Below are 24,401 nucleotides of genomic sequence, written 5' to 3'. Positions count from 1 at the left end.
TGAGAAAAAGGCACAAAGCCGCGACTCGGACTGCATGCAACATTTGTCTAGCCTTCTTTTTAGCATCTGCCAAACATGGAAAAAACTAGAGGCAGTATTTTCCTCCTTGTTTATCTGTGATTTTGGCGGGATTAAGCAAAAACAAAAATAAACACAACCACAACACTTATTCCCACGGAGAAAATGCGCTCCAAAGATTCACTAACAATGGTGCAAATGTCGAGAAATATTCCCTTTTTTGCGTCACACACTGCAAAAACTGAAATCTAAGGACGATTAAATATCTCAAATAAGGGTGATATTTGCTTATTTTCTGTCTGATAAGATCATTCTTCTCACTAAGCAGATTTTATGTGTTTTACTTGTTTTAAGTGTTTTGGTCCTAAATGATCTCAGTAAGATATTACAGCTTGTAGCTGAGATTTGATGACCTATAATGAGTAAAACATGCTTGAAACTAGAATATCAACTGTTGCAAAGCTGTGTCATCAACACTCACAAGTATAAAACTACTTTTTTAAAGTAATAATTTCTTACTTCAAGCATGAAAAAAAAAATCATGATGCCGAGCGCATATCATTATGTCAAGATAATGGCACTAGCTTTTACTCAATTTAAGAATATTTTTCAACATATTGAGCAAAAAGGTCTATTTTTTTTTTCTACCAAGAAAAGTGCACTTGTTATTAGTGAGAATACACTACCGTTCAAAAGTTTGGGGTCACCCAAAAAATTTTGTGGAATAGCCTTCATTTCTAAGAACAAGAATAGACTGTCGAGTTTCAGATGAAAGTTCTCTTTTTCTGGCCATTTTAAGCGTTTAATTGACCCCACAAATGTGATGCTCCAGAAACTCAATCTGCTCAAAGGAAGGTCAGTTTCGTAGCTTCTGTAACGAGCTAAACTGTTTTCAGATGTGTGAACATGATTGCACAAGGGTTTTCTAATCATCAATTAGCCTTCTGAGCCAATGAGCAAACACATTGTACCATTAGAACACTGGAGTGATAGTTGCTGGAAATGGGCCTCTATACACCTATGTAGATATTGCACCAAAAACCAGACATTTGCAGCTAGAATAGTCATTTACCAGTGCTTTTCCTTCAAAAATAAGGACATTTCAATGTGACCCCAAACTTTTGAACAATAGTGTATACTTATTTTAGGTATTTTTGGGTTCATTGAGGTTAGCTAATTTTACTTGTTTTGGAAAGTCTTGACAAGCCAAATTTTCTTGTTCTATTGGCAGATAATTTTGCTTAGTTCAAGTAAAATACCCCTAATTTTTGTATATTTTTTCTTGTTTCTGAACACTGACTTTTTGCAGTGCGGAAAATAACCCGTTTTGTACACTGTAAATGTGTGCCTGTATAGTATTTCTCCAGCAATGGTCATGTGGTGACATAATTGATGGTATTTTGAGAGATAATCATTGAAGTCGGACATCGCTGAAGGCCTAGGTGGGAAACGCACGGCCCGCCACTGCATTACAATAAATGGAAAATGCCCGACGACTAAGGTGGGGCGCCATATAGACATATCAAGTTATATCTATGGATACTGCTAGCTAACATACGGACAGATACCGCTAGGTAACATATGAACAGATGCTGTTTGCCAACATACGGACAGATTGTGCTAGCTAACGTACAGACAGATAGTGCCGGCTAAGATACGGACAGATCGTGCTAGCTAACATACAAATAGAAACTGCTAGCTAACATACAGACAGATACAATTTTTGCGAAAAATAACGTATCACCATCTAAAGCTGTTTGTTAGCTAGTTAGCGGGATTACACCTCCCTCCCCCACCCCACGCCTTCACCACCGCTTGTTTCCCCTCGGGGTGATGGACGGCTGGCAGCGCTTCATAGCAGCAGTTGACCTCCAGGGTCCCAACTCCCCGCCCCTCTGTTGCGAGTTGTCGTGATTAAATGTAACGTGTTTATGTGTGCATTGCATGGAGGTTTTTTCCCCCACTCCAGACTAGGCCCCCTTAGGAGCCCAGTCTAGATTGTATTTTTTTACTCATCTTCTTCCCCAGCGTTTTACCTTTTTCTTATCTTTTACGGGGCGCCTTTGGCGACCCATCAGCGTTCCTGATCTGTAACCCTGTACACTGTTTGATTGTCTAATCTTGAACGGGTTTGTGCTGAAAACATAGTTTTGTTGTACTTGTGCAATGACAATAAAGTCCTGTCCTATCCTATCCTACACAAACAGACCACAGAACTAACTTTTTCAAAGCAAAAACTGTTTGGTGCAATTCTGGATACAAAAGTCAATAGAACAATTATTTAATAATGAAGGAGTTTGAGTCATAGTTAGTGTTCCCCCGTCCCTATCATTGTTCTAGTACCACATGTTAGGAATTATGTTATGGAGTGGAGGCTTGTTGCCAACAAGACTTCATGATCTATCTAAGATCTATGAGTGTGACTAGGCCTGGGCCAAGAACACATTTTTCTGGCACTATATTGTCCCACAAATTCTTGTTGATAAACGATATTATTGTCAACATTAATATTCTGTGCTTAAAGGTGATCTTTGATGGGTTTATGACGTGTGTGTTGAGTGAAGTGTTTCATGCTGGGTTTGCTGCTATCCATGTGGAACGAACCATTTTGTATTTTTGACAGAAGGGTGTTGGTAGTCTATTCTTAATTTGATTCAAGCAAACATGTTATTGAAGTTTTACGGCTATATTCATATTACATTAACATTCATGTCTGTTAGAATATATATATTATCACAGAACTTTATGCTTAAGGGCCGTTGCTATAGTTATTATCAATTGCGCTGAAGCTGTATTTTTCTATCTGTGCAAAGCTGGCAATCCAAAAGATTGCAAGTCGTCTCGTATCAGTGTTGTGTCCAGACTCGGCCTGCTGACTGCCAAGGCCGAACATCGAGTACCGGGACGCAGACAAAGCAGAGACGGGGCGATATCACCAGCGTCAACACATTTGCATTTTATTAATAGTCATATATTGTGTCTAACTGGAGCTGTTGAGATTACCCCCCTTCCCTCAGCGACAGCTTCAGTGATGTGACCAGAGACCTTCCAAATAAATAGAGGAAGCACGTGGGCTGGACTTTCAGAACGTAGTTTGGATCTCTAACTAGAATACAGCCCAAAACACGTCTCTCCTCAATTGAGCAAAATGTAGCTCTTGTCTCTGCATGATTCCTTGCTTCTTGTCTCTTTAATAGATGTCATCAGTGTTTGAACCTGACATGTCGTCGTTTTTTATAACTTACATACTTCAATGCGAGAAAAGAACTTTAAACGTTACAAAAACCGAGGCCTCCCATGCTACAATATCGCCACTTCCGCTGATCTCACCGACACCGTACAGGATGTTTACTGCCTCGTTCTTGTTAGAGCACGTGCTGCTGACTGCAGAAAACTGCTGCTTGCTACAATGTAGTGTTGTCCCGATACCAATATTTTGGTATTTATTTTGATACTTTTCGGTACTTTTTGGTACTTTTCTAAATAAAGGAGACCACAAAAAATTGCATTATTGGCTTTATTTTAACAAAAAAATCTTAGGGTACATTAAACATATGTTTATTATTGCAAGTTTGTCCTTAAATAAAAGAGTTAACATACAAGACAACTTGTCTTTTAGTAGTAAGTAAACAAACAAAGGCTCCTAATTTAGCTGCTGACATATGCAGTAACATATTGTGTCATTTATCATTGTATTATTTTGTCTAAATTATTAAGGACAAGTGGTAAAAAATTAATTATTCATCTACTTGTTCATTTATTGTTAATATCTGCTTACTTTCTCTTTTAACATGTTCTATCTACACTTCTGTTAAAATGTAATAATCACTTATTCTTCTTTTTGGATGCTTTACATTAGTTTTGGATGATACCACGAATTTGGGTATCAATCCGATACCAAGTCGTTACAGGATCATACATTGGTCATTGGGGTGGCATAGCTCGGTTGGTAGAGTGGCAACTTGAGGGTTCCAGGTTCGATCCCGCTTTCACCATCCTAGTCAATGCCGTTGTGTCCTTGGGCAAGACACTCTACCCACCTGCTCCCAGTACCACCCACACTGGCTTAAATGTAACTTAGATATTGGGTTTCACTATGTAAAGCGCTTTGAGTCACTAGAGAAAAGCGCTATATAAATGTAATTCACTTCACTTCACTAAGTCCTCGTGTGTCCAGGGAAATATTTCCTGAGTTTACAAACATAATATATATTTTTTTTAAACAAAAGAAGATGTGGTGATGCCAAAAACCATTGACGTAATCATAGTAGTATCGACGAGATACCCTCCTGTACTTGGTATCATTACAGTGGATGTTAGGTGTAGATCCGCCAATGGCGTTTGGCGGTACTTTTCAGTGGCGGTATAGTACGGAATATGATTCATTAGTATTGCGATACTATACTAATACCGATATTTGTCTCTTTAGTGAGAAGGAAGCAAATTAAAACTTTTAGACTGCATCAGGACTACATGATATAAAATAAGATAGTAAATATCCAATCACAGAATCATAATGGGTGTCAAGTTACAGTTGCCAATGATGTCTGAGGTCGTAAAAAAAAAAAAAAGCAAAAAAAACATCCGCCGCTAAATATTTCCACTTTTTCCCAGCTGAAGCTGACGGCACATGAAGCCGAGGAATTGCTGATCGTGCTGTTCCTGTTGGGTGGCTGTTCCTGAAGGGGGGCGGAGAGTCTTCTGCTGGATCTTGGAAGTCCACATGCTGAAGCTATTATGGAACTGGCACCACTCCCTACAACCCCCCCAAGTAAAACATACACCAGACTAAACTAGGATGGACCCGACTTCTCTTTCTGCTGCTACTTCATCTTTCAGCTGAAAAATAGCAAAATAAGTCGAGAATCGGATTGAAGACGGCGTACTTTTTTAAGTGGGTGTCCTTCCATTTACTGGAAGGACCCCTGAGTGTGATGATCTGTTTATCCCGTTATTCCCCTTGAATAAAATGTCTTTTAAATGTTGTGTCAAAATCATATTAAAAAAATATCCGTGATAAATAGACACAACACGATGAATATATTTTATTTTTAAAATAATAACATTGTGGTTTTGGAGGGCGACTAGCCATTTTATTCCCTTTGAATAAAATGGCTTTTAAATGTTGTGTCAAAATAATATTAAAAAAATATCCGTGATAAATAGACGCAACATGATGAATACATTTTATTTAGAAAAAATAACACTGTTTTGGTAAAATGGCTTGTAAATGTTGTGTCAGAATAATATAAAAAAAATATCCGTGATAAATAGACACAACACAATTAATACATTTTATTTAGAAAAAAATAACATTGTTTTGGTGGGCTACTAGCCATTTTATTCCCCTTGAATGAAATGGCTTTTAAATGTTGTGTCAAAATAATATTAAAAAAATATCCGTGATAAATACACACAACGCAATGAATACATTTTATTTAGAAAAAAATAACATTGTTTTGGTGGGCAACTAGCCATTTTATTCCCCTTGAATAAAATGGCTTTTAAATGTTGTGTCAAAATAATATTTAAAAAAAAATATCTGTAATAAATAGACACAACACGATTAATACATTTTATTTAGAAAAAAATAACATTGTTTTGGTGGGCTACTAGCCATTTTATTCCCCTTGAATAAAATGTATTTTAAATGTTGTGTCGAAATAATATTTAAAAAATATCTGTGATAAATAGACACAACACAATGAATACATTTTATTTAGAAAAAAATAACATTGTTTTGGTGGGCTACTAGCCATATTATTCCCCTTGAATAAAATGGCTTTTAAATGTTGTGTCAAAATAATATTTAAAAAATATCTGTGATAAATAGTCATAACACGATGAATACATTTTATTTAGAGAAAAATAACATTTGGGTTTTGGTGGCCAACTAGCCATTTTATTCCACTTGAATAAAATGGCTTTTAAATATTGTGTCAAAATAATATTAAAAAAATATCCGTGATAAATAACACAACACAATGAATACATTTTATTTAGAAAAAAATAACATTGTTTTGGTGGGCTACTACCCATTTTATTACCCTTGAATAAAATGGCTTTTAAATGTTGTGTCAAAATAATATTTAAAAAATATCCATGATAAATAGTCATAACGTGATGAATACATTTTATTTAGAAAAAAATACAATTGTTTTGGTGGGCTACTAGCCATTTTATTCCCCTAAAATAAAATGGCTTTTAAATGTTGTGTCAAAATAATATTTAAAAAATATCCGTGATAAATAACACAACACAATGAATACATTTTATTTAGAAAAAAATAACATTGTTTTGGTGGGCAACTAGCCATTTTATTCCCCGTGAATAAAATGGCTTTTAAATGTTGTGTCAAAATAATATAAAAAAATATCTGTGATAAATAGTCATAACGTGATGAATATATTTTATTTAGAAAAAAATAACATTGTTTTGGTGGGCTACTAGCCATTTTATTACCCTTGAATAAAATGTATTTTAAATGTTGTGTCAAAATAATATTTAAAAAATATCCATGATAAATAGTCATAATGTGATGAATACATTTTATTTAGAAAAAAATACAATTGTTTTGGTGGGCTACTAGCCATTTTATTCCCCTAAAATAAAATGGCTTTTAAATGTTGTGTCAAAATAATATAAAAAAAAATATCCGTGATAAATAGACATAACGTGATGAATACATTTTATTTAGAAAAAAATAACATTGTGGTTTTGGTGGGCTACTTGCCATTTTATTTCCCTTGAATAAAATGGCTCTTAAATGTTGTGTCAAAATAATATTTAAAAAATATCCATGATAAATAGTCATAACGTGATGAATATATTTTATTTAGAAAAAAATAACATTGTTTTGGTGGGCTACTAGCCCTTTTATTCCCCTTGAATAAAATGGCTTTTAAATGTGTCAAAATAATATTTAAAAAATATCCGTGATAAATAGACACAACACGATGAATACATTTTATTTAGAAAAAAATAACATTGTGGTTTTGATGGTAAACTAGCAGAGAGCTTTTGCTTCTTGATAAATAAAAAAAAACCTTATGAGAATACCTTTCTGCATTACTGCATGCCTCAAGGCCTCATATATTCCAGATGTGCCAAATTGCTAAGGACACCCACCCCCAACCCCAATACACCCCCCCCACTCTCCTTTTTCTTTCCACGGCAAATCCCCCCCAGAAAAAAAAAAGAAAAAACACATCCTGCAGCTCATTGTTCATAGATAATCAACTATAATCATGACTGGGCAAATTTAATGGAGTGTTTGTAGGTCATTAACAGCTCATTGGTCAGCGCGTGTCAGCACCAAGCTACTGACATCATGATGAGAAACACAGCCACTCGGGTGCGTGCAGAGACTAGAAAGAACGTTCACATCATTTAAGGCAGGGGTGTCAAACGTACGGCGGACAGGTTTTATCCGGCCCGCGGGTTGAGTTTGCTAAGTATAAAAATGTACCTGAAATTATTGAATGAAAGAAACAGCTGTTCTAAATGTGTCCACTGGATGTCGCAATATCAATTCTTTGTATCTTTGTAGATGATGCTACATATGTACAAAATAAACCACATCAGTCGAGGAAAATGATCAAGCTACATAAATAACATCCTGTAATTTATCTTGATGGAATGAAAATTAACACCAATGAGTTGACTGATGAACATTATCACATCATTTATTCAGAAAGTATACAAAAACGACAAATAAAGATAGAATACTATTAACTGCAACATGTACCGTATTTTTCGGAGTATAAGTCGCACCGGAGTATAAGCCACACTGGCCGAAAATGCATAATAAAGAAGGAAAAAAACATATATATGTCGCACTGGAGTATAAGTCGCATTCTTGGGGAAATTTATTTGATAACACCCAACACCAAGAATAGACATTTGAAAGGCAATTTAAAATAAATAAAGAATAGTGAACAACAGGCTGAATAAGTGTACGTTATATGAGGCATAAATAACCAACTGAGAACGTGCCTGGTATGTTAACGTAACATATTATGGTAAGAGACATTCAAATAACTGTAACATATAGAACATGCTATACGTTTACCAAACAATCTGTCACTCCTAATCGCTAAATCCGATTAGGAGTGACATCGCGTTATGACTATTTATCACGGATATTTTTTTAAATATTATTTTGACACAACATTTAAAAGCCATTTTATTCAAGGGGAATAAAATGGCTAGTAGACCACCAAAACAATGTTATTTTTTTCTAAATAAAATGTATTCATGGTGTTGTGTCTATTTATCGCGGATATTTTTTAAATATTATTTTGACACAACATTAAAAAGCCATTTTATTCAAGGGGAATAAAATGGCTGGTTCCCACCAAAACCACAATGTTATTTTTTTTCTAAATAAATTGTATTCATCACGTTATGACTATTTATCAAGGATATTTTTTAAATATTATTTTGACACAACATTTAAAAGCCATTTTATTCAAGGGGAATAAAATGGCCAGTAGCCCACTAAAACATTGTTATTTGTTTCTAAATAAAATGTATTCATCGTTTTATGTCTATTTATCGCGGATATTTTTTAAATATTATTTTGACACAACATTAAAAAGCCATTTTATTCAAGGGGAATACAATGGCTAGTAGTCCACCAAAACAATGCTATTTTTTTCTAAATAAAATGTATTCATCGTGTTGTGTCTATTTATCGCGGATATTTTTTAAATATTATTTTGAGACAACAATAAAAAGCCATTTTTTTCAAAGGGAATAAAATGGCTAGTAGCCCACCAAAACAATGTTATTTTTTTCTAAATAAAATGTATTCATCGTGTTGTGTCTATTTATCACGGATATTTTTTAAATATTATTTTGACGCAACATTAAAAAGCCATTTTATTCAAGGGGAATACAATGGCTAGTAGCCCACCAAAACAATGCTATTTTTTTCTAAATAAAATGTATTCATCGTGTTGTGTCTATTTATCACGGATATTTTTTAAATATTATTTTGACACAACATTTAAGAGCCATTTTATTCAAGGGGAATAAAATGGCTAGTAGCCCACCAAAACAATGTTATTTTTTTCTAAATAAAATGTATTCATCGTGTTGTGTCTATTTATCACGGATATATTTTTAAATATTATTTTGACACAACATTTAAAAGCCATTTTATTCAAGGGGAATAAAATGGCTAGTAGCCCACCAAAACAATGTTATTTTTTTCTAAATAATATGTATTCATCGTGTTGTGTCTATTTATCACGGATATATTTTTAAATATTATTTTGACACAACATTTAAAAGCCATTTTATTTAAGGGGAATAAAATGGCTAGTAGCCCACTAAAACATTGTTATTTGTTTCTAAATAAAATGTATTCATCGTTTTATGTCTATTTATCGCAGATATTTTTTAAATATTATTTTGACACAACATTTAAAAAACATTTTATTTAAGGGGAATAAAATGGCCAGTAGCCCACTAAAACATTGTTATTTTTTTCTAAATAAAATGTATTCATCGTGTTGTGTCTATTTATCGCGGATATTTTTTAAATATTATTTTGACACAACATTAGAAAGCCATTTTATTCAAGGGGAATACAATGGTTAGTAGCCCACCAAAACAATGTTATTTTTTTCTAAATAAAATGTATTCATCGTGTTGTGTCTATTTATCGCGGATATTTTTTAAATATTATTTTGACACAACATTTAAAAGCCATTTTATTTAAGGGGAATAACATGGCTAGTAGCCCACTAAAACATTGTTATTTTTTTCTAAATAAAATGTATTCATCGTTTTATGTCTATTTATCGCGGATATTTTTAAAATATTATTTTGACACAACATTAGAAAGCCATTTTATTCAAGGGGAATACAATGGCTAATAGCCCACCAAAACAATGTTATTTTTTTCTAAATAAAATGTATTCATCGCGTCTAGTCTCTTACGTGAATGAGCTAAATAATATTATTTGATATTTTACGGTAATGTGTAAATAATTTCACACATAAGTCGCTCCTGAGTATAAGTCGCACCCCCGGCCAAACTATGAAAAAAACTGCGACTTATAGTCCGAAAAATACGGTAAGTGTAAAAAAACCATTATGATTTGTACATTTTCAGAGTGTACTTGTTCTATTTTTAAACAAAGAACACAATCTGTTTGATGAGTGATTAAGACGGAGAGCTTTCTTTCTTTTTTTTTCCCGGGACGTCTTTGAGGTCCTAACAAGGTCTGGCAGCAATGGCATCAATTAAAGTCCCCGCCTCTCTTGGGACCTCGCAAATGTTTGCATATCTGGCAATTATGGTGAGCTTGCAACTCAATCAGAGGGACAGGAAGCTGCACTTTGATGGGTGCACAAAATAAAAGACTCTTAACAGAGACTATTTTGTTTAGGAGCTAAAAAAAAAAAAAAAGCGTAACGTCGACAGTACTTTTATATTCCATGGCTATAGTTCGCACAGACAAAGGAATTATAATTCAAAGTTAATGTGACCCACATATGTTTCTTTTTTTCAAAGCAGTCAAAATACTCCACATTCTCTTTTTTCTTTTTTCCATCGACGCCCTCTTTTTCGGATCTTTTGGGGAGGGGGGGGGGGGGGGGGGGGGGGATAATGTGGAAAGATGGAAAAGATATCCTTCAAGCCAGGATGTGGATTCCATCAAGCTTCTCTCTCTCTCTGATGTCCAAAAGGGTTGAATCAGACTATTTTCTGGGCTGTTAAATAACAAGTATGGCTGGATTTAAATGTCATATTCACACACAATGCTGAAGGGATACAAGTAAATTAAACTAACAGGCACAACTGACACGTTTTTCTCATTATTCCAGGGAAAAAAAAAAAAAAACCCTGGTTTTCCACTTAGGAAACCAATTCACACTTGTAGTGTTTGCTTTTTGGTTTAAAATGTAATGCTGCAAAAGTGGACCACTTGAGTGATGGAGTCACTTTATTTAGAGGAACAAATAATAATACTTGCATTTTTTGATTGACGTACTGGAAGGTTGAAAAAAGTTTTTATTTTTATTTTTTTTAACCAAGATATAAATGTATTTCTTTCTTTTTATCACGTTTTGTTCTATTTAAACTAAGATATTACTGTATGTCTTGTTCCCCCTAGACCAGACCTGGGCAAATTAAGGCCCGGGGGCCACATGCGGCCTGTTGAGCTTTTCAATCTGGCCCGCCAGACATTCCCAAATATTTTTTTTAGATCTTTAAGATGGAAAGTGTAGCTGCCGATATGATGTGCAGTCATGTTTTCTAATGACCGTAAGTCTTCAACTATACAAAGTATTTCAATGGTTGGAATCTGCGCTTATGGATGATATACTAGTTACTATGGTAATCTAATTTTTTACTATGGTAATCTACGTCACAGCAGCTAAGACGAGGCACCAAGCAGTGTGGGCGGGAAGCGTTTCCACAGACGCGGAAGGAGATTTTCACAACAAAGTTCTAAAGCTTAGTGATATATAGAATAGAATAGAATAGAATAGAATAGAATAGAAAGTACTTTATTGATCCCTGGGGGAAATTTAGCAAATATCAGATATATCAGATTGTAGGTGGATTTATTTTTTCCCCTTCGCGTTCATATTTCAATCAATCAATCAATCAATGTTTATTTATATAGCCCTAAATCACAAGTGTCTCAAAGGGCTGCACAAGCCACAACGACATCTTCGGTACAAAGCCCACATACGGGCAAGGAAAAACCACTCCTCTACATGTAGCTGCAGCTAAAGGCTACTTGGAAGCTCTCAATATTTCACTGTTTGTTGCGTTTCACTTGATTGTAAAATATGTCGATCGAAAGGGGGTGTGACGTTCCTATTTTGTCAATATTCAGTGTTTTATCGTTTATAGAAAAATGTAAAAATTCCATTACATTTTTTAAGGCGGTGTGTCATAACATTTTTAAGCATTCAATCAGACATTATTGTGAGGTTTTGTATTAGTGTTCCTAAATATAGATATACCGGCCCCCAGACACATTTTTTTCTCTAAATGTGGCCCCAAGGTCAAAATAATTGCCCAGGCCTGCCCTAGACAATTCGAATAAGAACAAACAAAAATTAAAGCTGCAAGGAGCGATGGATGGGACCGACTTTGAGGGCTCATAAAACCCAAACCGGAGCAGTAATTAAAACTCTTTCATCAACTTTTAATCAGAAGGGTTCAATCTCTCTCCTGTGCTAATTTGAAGCCGACACGACAAACGTGCTCAGAGGAGATAATGTTTGAAAAAAGGTGACTGTTTTTACTCAACTTTTGTTTTGAAGGGGGAATTGCAAACTTCCTGTTGATTTTTGCTGGGGGTTGTCAGTGTATGAAATATAGGTCTAAGTGAAACCTACATAGAGGTTTTTGTTTCATGTCTCTATGACATTCATACTGAGAGTTAGAGGCAGTTTTGTCTGTGTTTTCTTCCTAGGGGGCGCTAAAACGCAATTTTGAGTTTTGGGGTTTTGTTTTTTGATTAGATCGCAATTTTTGCCAGTCCTGATGTGTGTGTCCAATTTGGTGAGTTTTGAAGCATGTTAAGGGGGTCAAATTACAGCTCATAGCGGTATAATAATAAAACGCTAGAAATACAATAGGGTACTCTGTCCCAAAGGGACATCGGTCCCTAAAAAAGAGATGGCGTCTCGGCCCGCTTGCAAGTGAAGTCTGGTCCTGAGCGCAAATGTGAACTCTACACAGACATGGAGCGGTGTTAAAATCCTAGAAATATCAGGCGATATACAAAAATAGGTAAGAGAAAATTCAGTGAAAGTGCTCTGTTTGTGTGTGTTTGTGTGACAATGGTGCTCTTTAAAAGTATATTTTACAAGCTTCTGGTGAAACCTAAGCTGGCTAGAATATCAGAATACAGGACTACCTTGGTTTTTGACGGAAAACCAAGGTAGTCCGCCTCGGTTATCACACGGTCAAACGAATCCGTGTGTCCTCGTATCGTCTGCGTTATCGAGTGTCCCACAATGACTCCCATGCATTGGTGACTCGGTGTTTATACCTTTTTTTTTGTTTTTAATCAAGACTGCAAAATATTCCACCATGGGGTCAAAGACAGTTGGTGGTGATAGCACTTTGATAAAAAAAGGTGAGAAACACTATTGAATTCATCCCCAAGAGTCATTTCAATGTAATTTACATGGTTCTCTGCATGTAAAACTATCATTATTCGCTATAAAATGTGTTTTTGTTCATATTTAGTTTTTGTTCAGATGAATTTGATAGCGGTATAAAATGGATGGATGGATTATATCTATTGAGAAAATTGCTTCGGCCATCATCTTGCCGAGGTACCAACGCATCAGCTGCCCAATTAAGTCCTTTGTTTATGTTTATGTTCTTTACAGCGCGATCCTTGGCCCTAACGCTAACGGAACCGCAGAGTCACATTTTTCTTTTGATCTGTACCACACTGCAAAAACTGAAATCTAAATAAGATGAAATATCTCAAATAAGGGTGATATTTGCTTATTTTCTGTCTGATAAGATAATTATTCTCACTAAGCAGAGTGTTTTACTTGTTTTAAGTGTTTTGGTCCTAAATGATCTCAGTAAGATATTGCAGTTTATTGCTGAGATTGTATGACCTATATTGAGTAAAACATGCTTGAAACTAGAATATCAACTGATGCAAAGCTGTGTCATTTACTCCAAAGGCATAGTGGCCACATGTGTGGACAGCACCTTTTAGTTCTTATTTCCAAAATTGTGTACACTACTGAATTGGGGTCTTATGGCCACTTATGTGGACACTTACACTGCCACCTGGTGGTGTCAGAAAAGTATAACATACAATGGAATTTGGAAAAAAAAAGTGTAAAAATAAGAATTAGCATGTCACTAAACATGAAGTACACGTTTGTGTACTTATGGACTAAGTACATCATATAAAAAGATTATTCTTAGTTTTTATTCTAATTAGGGTCCAATAAGCCCAAATAGCAAAGATAAATAAAACAAGGGTTCAATCTCTTTCCTGTGCTAATTTGAAGCCGACACGACAAACGCGCTCAGAGGAGATAATTTTAGAATAAAGGTGACCGGTTTTTACAAAACTTTTGTTTTGAAGGGGGGATTGCAAACTTCCTGTTGATTTTAGCTGGGGGTTGTCAAAATATGAAATGTAGGTCTAAGTGAGACCTACATAGAGGTTTTTGTTTCATGTCTCTACGACATTCCTACTGGAAGTTACAGGCAGTTTTGTCTGTTTGTCTGTGTTTTCTTCCTAGGAGCAGTTTTGTCTGTGTTTTCTTCCTAGGGGGCACTAGAGCGCAATTTTGAGTTTTGGGGTTGGGTTTCTTATTAGACCGCAATTTTCGCCACTCCTGATGTGTGTGTCCAGTTTGGTGAGTTTCGAAGCACGTTAAGGGGGTCAAATTATAGCTCAAAGAGGCAAAAGTGACTGTTTTTACAAAACTTTTGTTTTGAAGGGGAAATTGCAAACTTCCTGTTAATTTTTGCTGAAGGATGTCAGTGTATTAAATCTAGGTCTAAGTGAGACCTACATAGAGGTTTTTGTTTCATGTCTCTCCGACATTCCTAGTGGGAGTTACAGGCAGTTTTGTCTGTGTTTTCTTCCTAGGGGGCGCTAGAGCGCAATTTTGAGTTTTGGGGCTAGGTTTCTTATTAGACCGCAATTTTCGCCACTCCTGATGTGTGTGTCCAGTTTGGTGAGTTTCGAAGCACGTTAAGGGGGTCAAATTATAGCTCAAAGAGGCAAAAGTGACTGTTTTTACAAAACTTTTGTTTTGAAGGGGAAATTGCAAACTTCCCGTTAATTTTTGCTGAAGGATGTCAGTGTATTAAAGCTAGGTCTAAGTGAGACCTACATAGAGGTTTTTGTTTCATGTCTCTCCGACATTCCTAGTGGGAGCTACAGGCAGTTTTGTCTGTGTTTTCTTCCTAGGGGGCGCTAGAGCGCAATTTTGAGTTTTGGGGCTAGGTTTTTTGATTAGATCGCAAAATATGGTGAGTTTTGAAGCATGTTAAGGGGGTCAAATTACAGCTCAAAGAGGCGGCGGTATAATAAAGAATAATAATAATAATAAAACCTTACAATTACAATAGGGTCCTCTGTCCCAAAGGGACATTGCGGTCCCTAAAAAATCAGGTGGACCTTAAGATTAACTCTCACAAGTATAGAACTACTTTTTTAAAGTAATAATTTCTTACTTCAAGCAGGAAAAAAAAAATCATGATGCCGAGTGCATATCATTATGTCAAAATAATGGCACTAGCATTTACTTCATTTAAGAATATTTTTCAACATATTGAGCAAAAAGGGTTTTTTTTCTACCAAGAAAAGTGCACTTGTTATTAGTGAGAATATACTTATTTTAAGGTATTTTGGGGTTCATTGAGGTTAGCTAATTTTACTTGTTTTGGAAAGTCTTGACAAGCCAGTTAGTTCAAATAAAATACCCCTCATTTTTTGTATTTTTTCTCCTTCTTTTTGAACACTGAACTTTTGGCAGCGCAGCCTTTAGAATCCCCAAGTGGAGAACTTGACCCAAAACTTTTTTTTTTTCATGACAACTTGGCCAACAAGAATGAGAAGAAAGCACACGAGTGCACCGAGCTCTGCCAACAACAAGCAGCGGGACCTATCAGCGCTCGCCTCACGCGACCACGCCTAAATATGGCATTTTTTGGGGGGTCGGAACCTTTAATCGCTGCCAGTCTGACCTGCTTTAAAGTCATAAAAGTGGTTTGAGGAAAGGTCAGTGGGGCGTGTGGACACGTGCAGGGGTTGAAAGTCAGGTGCAAGACTTACACTATTTTTTACACACAATATGTATGTTAATTAAGATAGTTTTGTCACACTTGGGTTGCCAGGTGATTGCTAAGCTGGAGTTGTAGTACAGATGCCATGTTCTGTTGCGAGTTTGTTGTGATTAAATGTAACTAGAGATGCCGATATATGCGTTAAAATGTAATATCGGAAATTATCGGTATTGTTTTTTTTATTATCGGTATCGTTTTTTTTTTTTTTTAATTTTTTAAAAAATTAAATCAACATAAAAAACACAAGATACACTTACAATTAGTGCACCAACCCAAAAAAACCTCCCTCCCCCATTTACACTCATTCACACAAAAGGGTTGTTTCTTTCTGTTATCAATATTCTGGTTCCTACATTATATATCAATATATATCAATACAGTCTGCAAGGAATACAGTCCGTAAGCACACATGATTGTGCGTGCTGCTGGTCCACTAATAGTACTAACCTTTAACAGTTAATTTTACTAATTTTCATTCATTACTAGTTTTATGTACCTGTTTTTATATTGTTGTACTTTCTTTTTTATTCAAGAAAATGTTTTTAATTTATTTATCTTATTTTACTCATTTTTAAAGTGAAGTGAAGTGAATTATATTTATATAGCGCTTTTCTCTAGTGACTTAAAGCGCTTTACATAGTGAAACCCAATATCTAAGTTACATTTAAACCAGTGTGGGTGGCACTGGGAGCATGTGGGTAAAGTGTCTTGCCCAAGGACACAACGGCAGAGACTAGGATGGCGAAAGCGGGAATCGAACCTGGAACCCTCAAGTTGCTGGCCCGGCCACTCTACCAACCGAGCTATGCCGCCCAATAAAAAAAGTACCTTATCTTCACCATACCTGGTTTTCCAAATTAGGCATAATAATGTGTTAATTCCACGACTGCATATATCGGTTGATATCGGTATCGGTAATTAAAGAGTTGGACAATATCAGAATATCGAATATCGGCAAAAAGCCATTATCGGACATCCCTAAATGTAACGTGTTTATATGTGCATTGCAAATGATTTTTTTCCCTTGGACTCAGTCTGGATCCCCTCCCGAGGGTCCAGCCTTTGACTGATATTTTTTTACTCTTCCCCCCTTTTCCCAATATCACCTTTTTCCCACCTTTTTTAAGGAGCGCCGTAAAAATGACTGCCCCGTCGGCGGTCTCGTCTTGTCTCCCTATGTCTGCTCTTGGTGGGACTGTGCCGAAAATGTTCTTTTCAGTTCTTATGTGTCTTGTTAAGAATTGACAATAAATCATCTTGAATGTTGAATGTTCCTACCTGCTCGGATGGAGACAGCTTGCAGAAGTAAAACGAGGACGGCGGCGAGAGCGGAATCCCAAAGCCACCTTTTCGTCCTCCACCTGACGGGCCGCCTCTGCGTTTCCATGGTGATCGTCGGCTCGGATGCGCCCTTGGGCAAAAATAAATAGAGGGAAAAAAGAAGCTTCTTGCCTTTCCCACAATCCCGGACAGCAGCAGCAAAAGTGTGTGGCGTTGGCACTACAGCTCCATGTGGGGGAAGAATCACGATGCGTCTGGTGGGGCCTGACTGGAACCTTCAGACCTTCAGCAGCAGACCAGGCTCCCCTCCTCCAAGCAAGCCCAGCTCCACACTGATGGTGGAGATAGTGGTGGAAAAAAAAAGCTGAAGGCTTTCTTGAGGAGGTTGGACAGGAGCCCAAAAGGAGGATAGTCACTGTGGAAATCACCAGTGGGGAAAGTTGTCAAGGGGCCGGCCACCAACGCCTCCTCACCCCCACACTCCACACCCCACCACCCGCCCCCTTGGTCCTCTCTTGGTCCTGCCCCCTTTTTTTTTTGCAAGGGCATCAGGTGCAGCATGATTGACAGGAGGTGCCTCGAAGCAGCCAAAAGTTGTTAAACGACCAACACGATGCAATGCAAATGAGGCGTGGGGACGGATTTGTTAACTTTCCATCCATCCATCCATTTTCTACCGCTTATTCCCTTCGGGGTCAAGGGGGGCGCTGGAGCCTATCTCAGCTACAATCGGGCGGAAGGCGGGGTACACCATGGACAAGTCTTTCATTCATTTTTATTTATTTTTAATTTTTTTATTTATCTCCTTCATTGATTTGCATTTTTGATCAATAGACAACTAAACTTTAGCAACTAAACACATTTTTACACACCTAAACTGCAAAAAGTCAGTGTTCAAAAACAAGAAAAAAAAATACAAAAATGAGGGGTATTTTACTTGGACTAAGCAAAATTATCTGCCAATAGAACAAGAAAATTTGGCTAACCTCAATGAACCCAAAAAATACCTTAAAATAAGTATATTCTCACTAAAAACAAGTGCATTTTTCTTGGTAGAAAAATAAAAGAGACCTTTTTGCTCAATATGTTGAAAAATGTTCTTAAAGTAAGTAAATGCTCGTGCCATTATCTTGACATAATGATATGCGCTCGGCATTACATTTCTTGAAACCAGCAAACTTATACTAAAAACTAGTTTATTGTTCTTAATGGAAAGGCAACAAGGCAACCGCTTGTTACTCTCGGGGTCTCCTAGCCGCTCAGGCAAATCATATGGTCTAAAAATGCATTTTTCCATGGATAACATGACATCATCGCGCCAAGTGCGTGCTCTTTCAGTCGATTAGTGCGCATATATACAGCCCGGCCCCTGGCCAAAAAATTTTTAATAGTAATTTTGAAGAATTTACCTGAATGTGCATGAACTATTTCTGTTCAAAATTGTTAGAAATGTCACATGTTAAATCAGTGGTCCCCAAACTACGGCCCGCGGGACGGATCCGGCCCGCCAGTGTCCAAAATTAGGCCCGCGGGAAGTCCCAAGTATATATAAAAAAAAAATTCTGTCTTTTCTTATCCACTTTGTACCGCTTGCTACTCACGGTGTCTCCTAGCCGCTCAGGCAAATCGTATTCTCTAAAAATGCATTTTTTCATCGATAAAGTGACATCATCGCGAGCACGGAAAGTGTGCTATGTATATCTAATATATATATATATATATATATATATATATATATATATATATATATATATATATATATATATATATATATATATATATATATATATATATATATATATATATATATATATATATATTTATATATATATATATATATATATATATATATCTAATATATATCTAATGTATACAGTATATATATATATATATGTATATATATATATATATATATATATATATATATATATATATATATATATATATATATGTTTATATGTATATATATATATATATATATATATATATATATATATATATATATATATATATATATATATGTATATATGTATATATATATATATATATATATATATATATATATATATATATATATATACTGTATACATTAGATATATATTATATATATATATATATATATATATATATATATATATATATATATATATATATATATATATATATATATATATATATATATATATAATTATATATATATATATATATATATATATATATATATATATATATATATATATATATATATATATATATATATATATATATATATATATATATATATATAGCCCGGCCCTCGCCCAAATTGTTTTAACCCAATGCGGCCCCCGAGTCAAAAAGTTTGGGGACCCCTGTGTTAAATGTTTAAATATTAACTGTCAGTTTACTGTACTGTGCCAACTGTACTACTACATGAGTACGTATTTTCTATTGTGTCATTGAAAATAAAACAGCAAAGTCCATTTGGCTGTCATCTGTTTTAATTATGAGACACAATTGTGTCAAAGTCATGATTTTTTTTTCATGCTTGAAATAAGAAATGATTACTTTAAAAAAGTAGTTTTCTACTTGTGAGTGTTGATGACACAGCTTTGCAACAGTTGATATTCTAGTTTCAAGCATGTTTTACTCAATATAGGTCATCAAATCTCAGCAACAAGCTGTAATATCTTACTGAGATCATTTAGGACCAAAACACTTAAAAGAAGTAAAACACTCTAACATAAAATCTGCTTAGTGAGAATAGTTATCTTATCAGACAGAAAATAAGCAAATATCACCCTTATTTGAGATATTAAATCTCAGTTTCAGTTTTTGCAGTGTATGCTTGAGAAGGAACAGGATGATAAAAATCTTATATTTCCTGTCCTCTTCAACATAATAAGAAGTCTTACTTAATGGATAGCCCAGATTCACAAGCATAGAAACCAAACAAATACATCCAAATATAATGAAAACAAAGAAAAGACACACAAAAAAAAACAACAAGTGCAAAACTTCATGAAGTACAAACCGAACAAAAAAAGTAATATACACCTCACGGGATGATTCAAAACAAATACAAAACCAGACAAAAAATAGGCAAAATGTAGACACTTACGGCTGTCCATATGATCTTATTGTTCTGTCTTTATATCTTTTTTTCAATTGGAATATATTTCTACAATCTTGTATCTCATTGTAAAGAGAATTCCATAGTTTAACCCCATAGTTTACACTGCAAAAAATGAAATTTAAGTAAGATTAAATATCTCAAATAAGGGTGATATTTGCTTATTTTCTGTCTGATAAAATAACTATTCTCACTAAGCAGACTTTATGTTAGAGTGTTTTACTTGTTTTAAGTGTTTTGCTCCTAAATGATCTCAGTAAGATATTACAGCTTGTTGCTGAGATTTGATGACCTATATTGAGTAAAACATGCTTGAAACTAGAATATCAACTGTTGCAAAGCTGTGTCATCAACACTCACAAGTATAAAACTACTTTTTTAAAGTAATCATTTCTTACTTCAAGCATGAAAAAAAAAAAATCATGACTTTGACACAATTGTGTCTCATAATTAAAACAGACGACAGCCAAATGGACTTTGCTGTTTTATTTTCAATGAAACAATAGAAAATACGTACTCATATACAGTGTTGGGTTAGTTACTGAAAACCAGTAACTAGTTCCAATTACTAGTTACTTTATTTCAAAAGTAACTCAGTTACTAACTCAGTTACTTACACCAAAAAGTAATGCGTTACTGTGAAAAGTAACTATTTAGTTACTTCTCCCCCCCCCCCCCCTTTTTTTTAAGGCTCCCATTAATGCCCTTTTAGCCTTCATTTCAGTACTGTTATTGCACTGGACAATAATACAATCTGTTGATCAACTTGACATGCATTTGCATCACTGAACACACAAACAATGTGGTCTACATACAACACACAAACAATGTGCTCTACATACAACACACAAACAATGTGGTCTACATACAACACACAAACAATGTGGTCTACATACAACACACAAACAATGTGGTCTACATACAACACACAAACAATGTGGTCTACATACAACACACAAACAATGTGCTCTACATACAACACGCAAACAATGTGCTCTACATACAACACGCAAACAATGTGGTCTACATACAACACACAAACAATGTGGTCTACATACAACACACAAACAATGTGGTCTACATACAACACACAAACAATGTGGTCTACATACAACACACAAACAATGTGGTCTACATACAACACACAAACAATGTGGTCTACATACAACACACAAACAATGTGGTCTACATCCAACACACAAACAATGTGGTCTACATCCAACACACAAACAATGTGGTCTACATACAACACACAAACAATGTGGTCTACATCCAACACACAAACAATGTGGTCTACATCCAACACACAAACAATGTGGTCTACATACAACACACAAACAATGTGGTCTACATACAACACACAAACAATGTGGTCTACATACAACACACAAACAATGTGGTCTACATACAACACACAAACAATGTGGTCTACATACAACACACAAACAATGTGGTCTACATACAACACACAAACAATGTGCTCTACATACAACACACAAACAATGTGCTCTACATACAACACACAAACAATGTGCTCTACATACAACACACAAACAATGTGGTCTACATACAACACACAAACAATGTGGTCTACATACAACACACAAACAATGTGGTCTACATACAACACACAAACAATGTGGTCTACATACAACACAGAAACAATGTGGTCTACATACAACACACAAACAATGTGGTCTACATACAACACACAAACAACGTGGTCTACATACAACACACAAACAATGTGGTCTACATACAACACACAAACAATGTGGTCTACATACAACACACAAACAATGTGGTCTACATACAACACACAAACAATGTGGTCTACATACAACACACAAACAATGTGCTCTACATACAACACACAAACAATGTGGTCTACATACAACACACAAACAATGTGGTCTACATACAACACACAACCAATGTGGTCTACATACAACACACAAACAATGTGGTCTACATACAACACACAAACAATGTGGTCTACATACAACACACAAACAATGTGGTCTACATACAACACACAAACAACGTGGTATACATACAACACACAAACAATGTGGTCTACATACAACACACAAACAATGTGGTCTACATACAACACACAACCAATGTGGTCTACATACAACACACAAACAATGTGGTCTACATCCAACACACAAACAATGTGGTCTACATACAACACACAAACAATGTGGTCTACATACAACACACAAACAATGTGGTCTACATACAACACACAAACAATGTGGTCTACATACAACACACAAACAATGTGCTCTACATACAACACACAAACAATGTGGTCTACATACAACACACAAACAATGTGGTCTACATACAACACACAAACAATGTGGTCTACATGCAACACACAAACAATGTGGTCTACATACAACACACAAACAATGTGGTCTACATACAACACACAAACAATGTGGTCTACATACAACACACAAACAATGTGGTCTACATACAACACACAAACAATGTGCTCTACATACAACACACAGACAATGTGGTCTACATACAACACACAAACAATGTGGTCTACATACAACACACAAACAATGTGGTCTACATACAACACACAAACAATGTGGTCTACATACAACACACAAACAATGTGGTCTACATACAACACACAAACAATGTGGTCTACATACAACACACAAACAATGTGGTCTACATACAACACACAAACAATGTGGTCTACATACAACACACAAAAATGTGGTCTACATACAACACACAAACAATGTGGTCTACATCCAACACACAAACAATGTGGTCTACATACAACACACAAACAATGTGGTCTACATACAACACACAAACAATGTGGTCTACATACAACACACAAACAATGTGGTCTACATACAACACACAAACAAGGTGGTCTACATACAACACACAAACAATGTGGTCTACATACAACACACAAACAATGTGGTCTACATACAACACACAAACAATGTGGTCTACATACAACACACAAACAATGTGGTCTACATACAACACACAAACAATGTGCTCTACATACAACACATAAACAATGTGGTCTACATACAACACACAAACAATGATGTCTACATACAACACACAAACAATGTGGTCTACATACAACACACAAACAATGTGGTCTACATACAACACACAAACAATATGGTCTACATACAACACACAAACAATGTGGTCTACATACAACACACAAACAATGTGGTCTACATACAACACACAAACAATATGGTCTACATACAACACACAAACAATGTGGTCTACATACAACACACAAACAATGTGGTCTACATACAACACACAAACAATGTGGTCTACATACAACACACAAACAATGTGATCTACATACAACACACAAACAATGTGGTCTACATACAACACACAAACAATGTGGTCTACATACAACACACAAACAATGTGGTCTACATACAACACACAAACAATGTGGTCTACATACAACACACAAACAATGTGGTCTACATACAACACACAAACAATGTGGTCTACATACAACACACAAACAATGTGGTCTACATACAACACACAAAGACAAAGATATGTTTCAAAGGGCCAATTTATTTCAGGCCAGAAAAAATTGACAAAACTATTTTAAATAGCTGCAACATAATGACACTTTAACTTTAACTCTAAGTAGATAGGATCTTTGATCCAAGACACAACTTACATTTAACTAAAATGTTATTTTCTTTGTGCTCGACAAAAGAAAAGTATTGAGAATGTCTCCATGTTAAAAAACTCGACTTCTGGCTTCGCCATGATGTCTTGTTAGTTGTTATGAGAGTAGCGTATGTGTGTGTGTGTGTGTGTGTGGCCCTTTAAGATATGACAACATGAGAGGTGAGTGACGTCAGTGAGTGAGTGGGCGAGAGAGGTGAGGGAGCGGCGACAGTGAGTGCGTGCAGGTGCTCTAGCTTGGTGGATGGCTGCGTGCAATAAAGTCACAAAGTTGCAACAAACCGCCGGGCTCGTCATTCACCCTCAGCTGTAAAGACCCTCTTCCGGGTAAAGTGAAGGTTGTTACACCCGAAGTATGGCTCTGGAGGAACGTCTCCGCTGCGGGGAGGCGTGCTTTCTAGCCGATACTACATAAAAATAACGTAAAATAACGCAGTAACGCATCATGCAGTA

At 35.6% G+C, this 24,401-nt stretch overlaps 1 protein-coding gene across 1 annotated transcript in view; it reads right to left on the bottom strand.

Moving 5' to 3' along the window:
- The window catches only part of LOC133631559 (collagen alpha-1(XI) chain-like), a 188,299-nt gene extending 170,774 nt beyond the window's left edge, over positions 1-17,525 (bottom strand). The window contains exon 1 of the mRNA XM_062023875.1: positions 17,108-17,525. Within this exon, the coding sequence (XP_061879859.1) occupies positions 17,108-17,216 (109 nt within the window). The 5' untranslated portion in view covers positions 17,217-17,525. The remainder of the gene's footprint in view (positions 1-17,107) is intronic.
- Between the last annotated feature and the right edge of the window lie 6,876 nt (positions 17,526-24,401).

Source organism: Entelurus aequoreus, linkage group LG16 (genome assembly GCF_033978785.1).
Source record: "Entelurus aequoreus isolate RoL-2023_Sb linkage group LG16, RoL_Eaeq_v1.1, whole genome shotgun sequence".
NCBI classification, from domain to species: Eukaryota; Metazoa; Chordata; class Actinopteri; order Syngnathiformes; family Syngnathidae; genus Entelurus; species Entelurus aequoreus.
The sequence above is the reverse complement of the archived record's forward strand: the minus strand, read 5'-3'. Positions and strand labels throughout refer to the sequence as shown.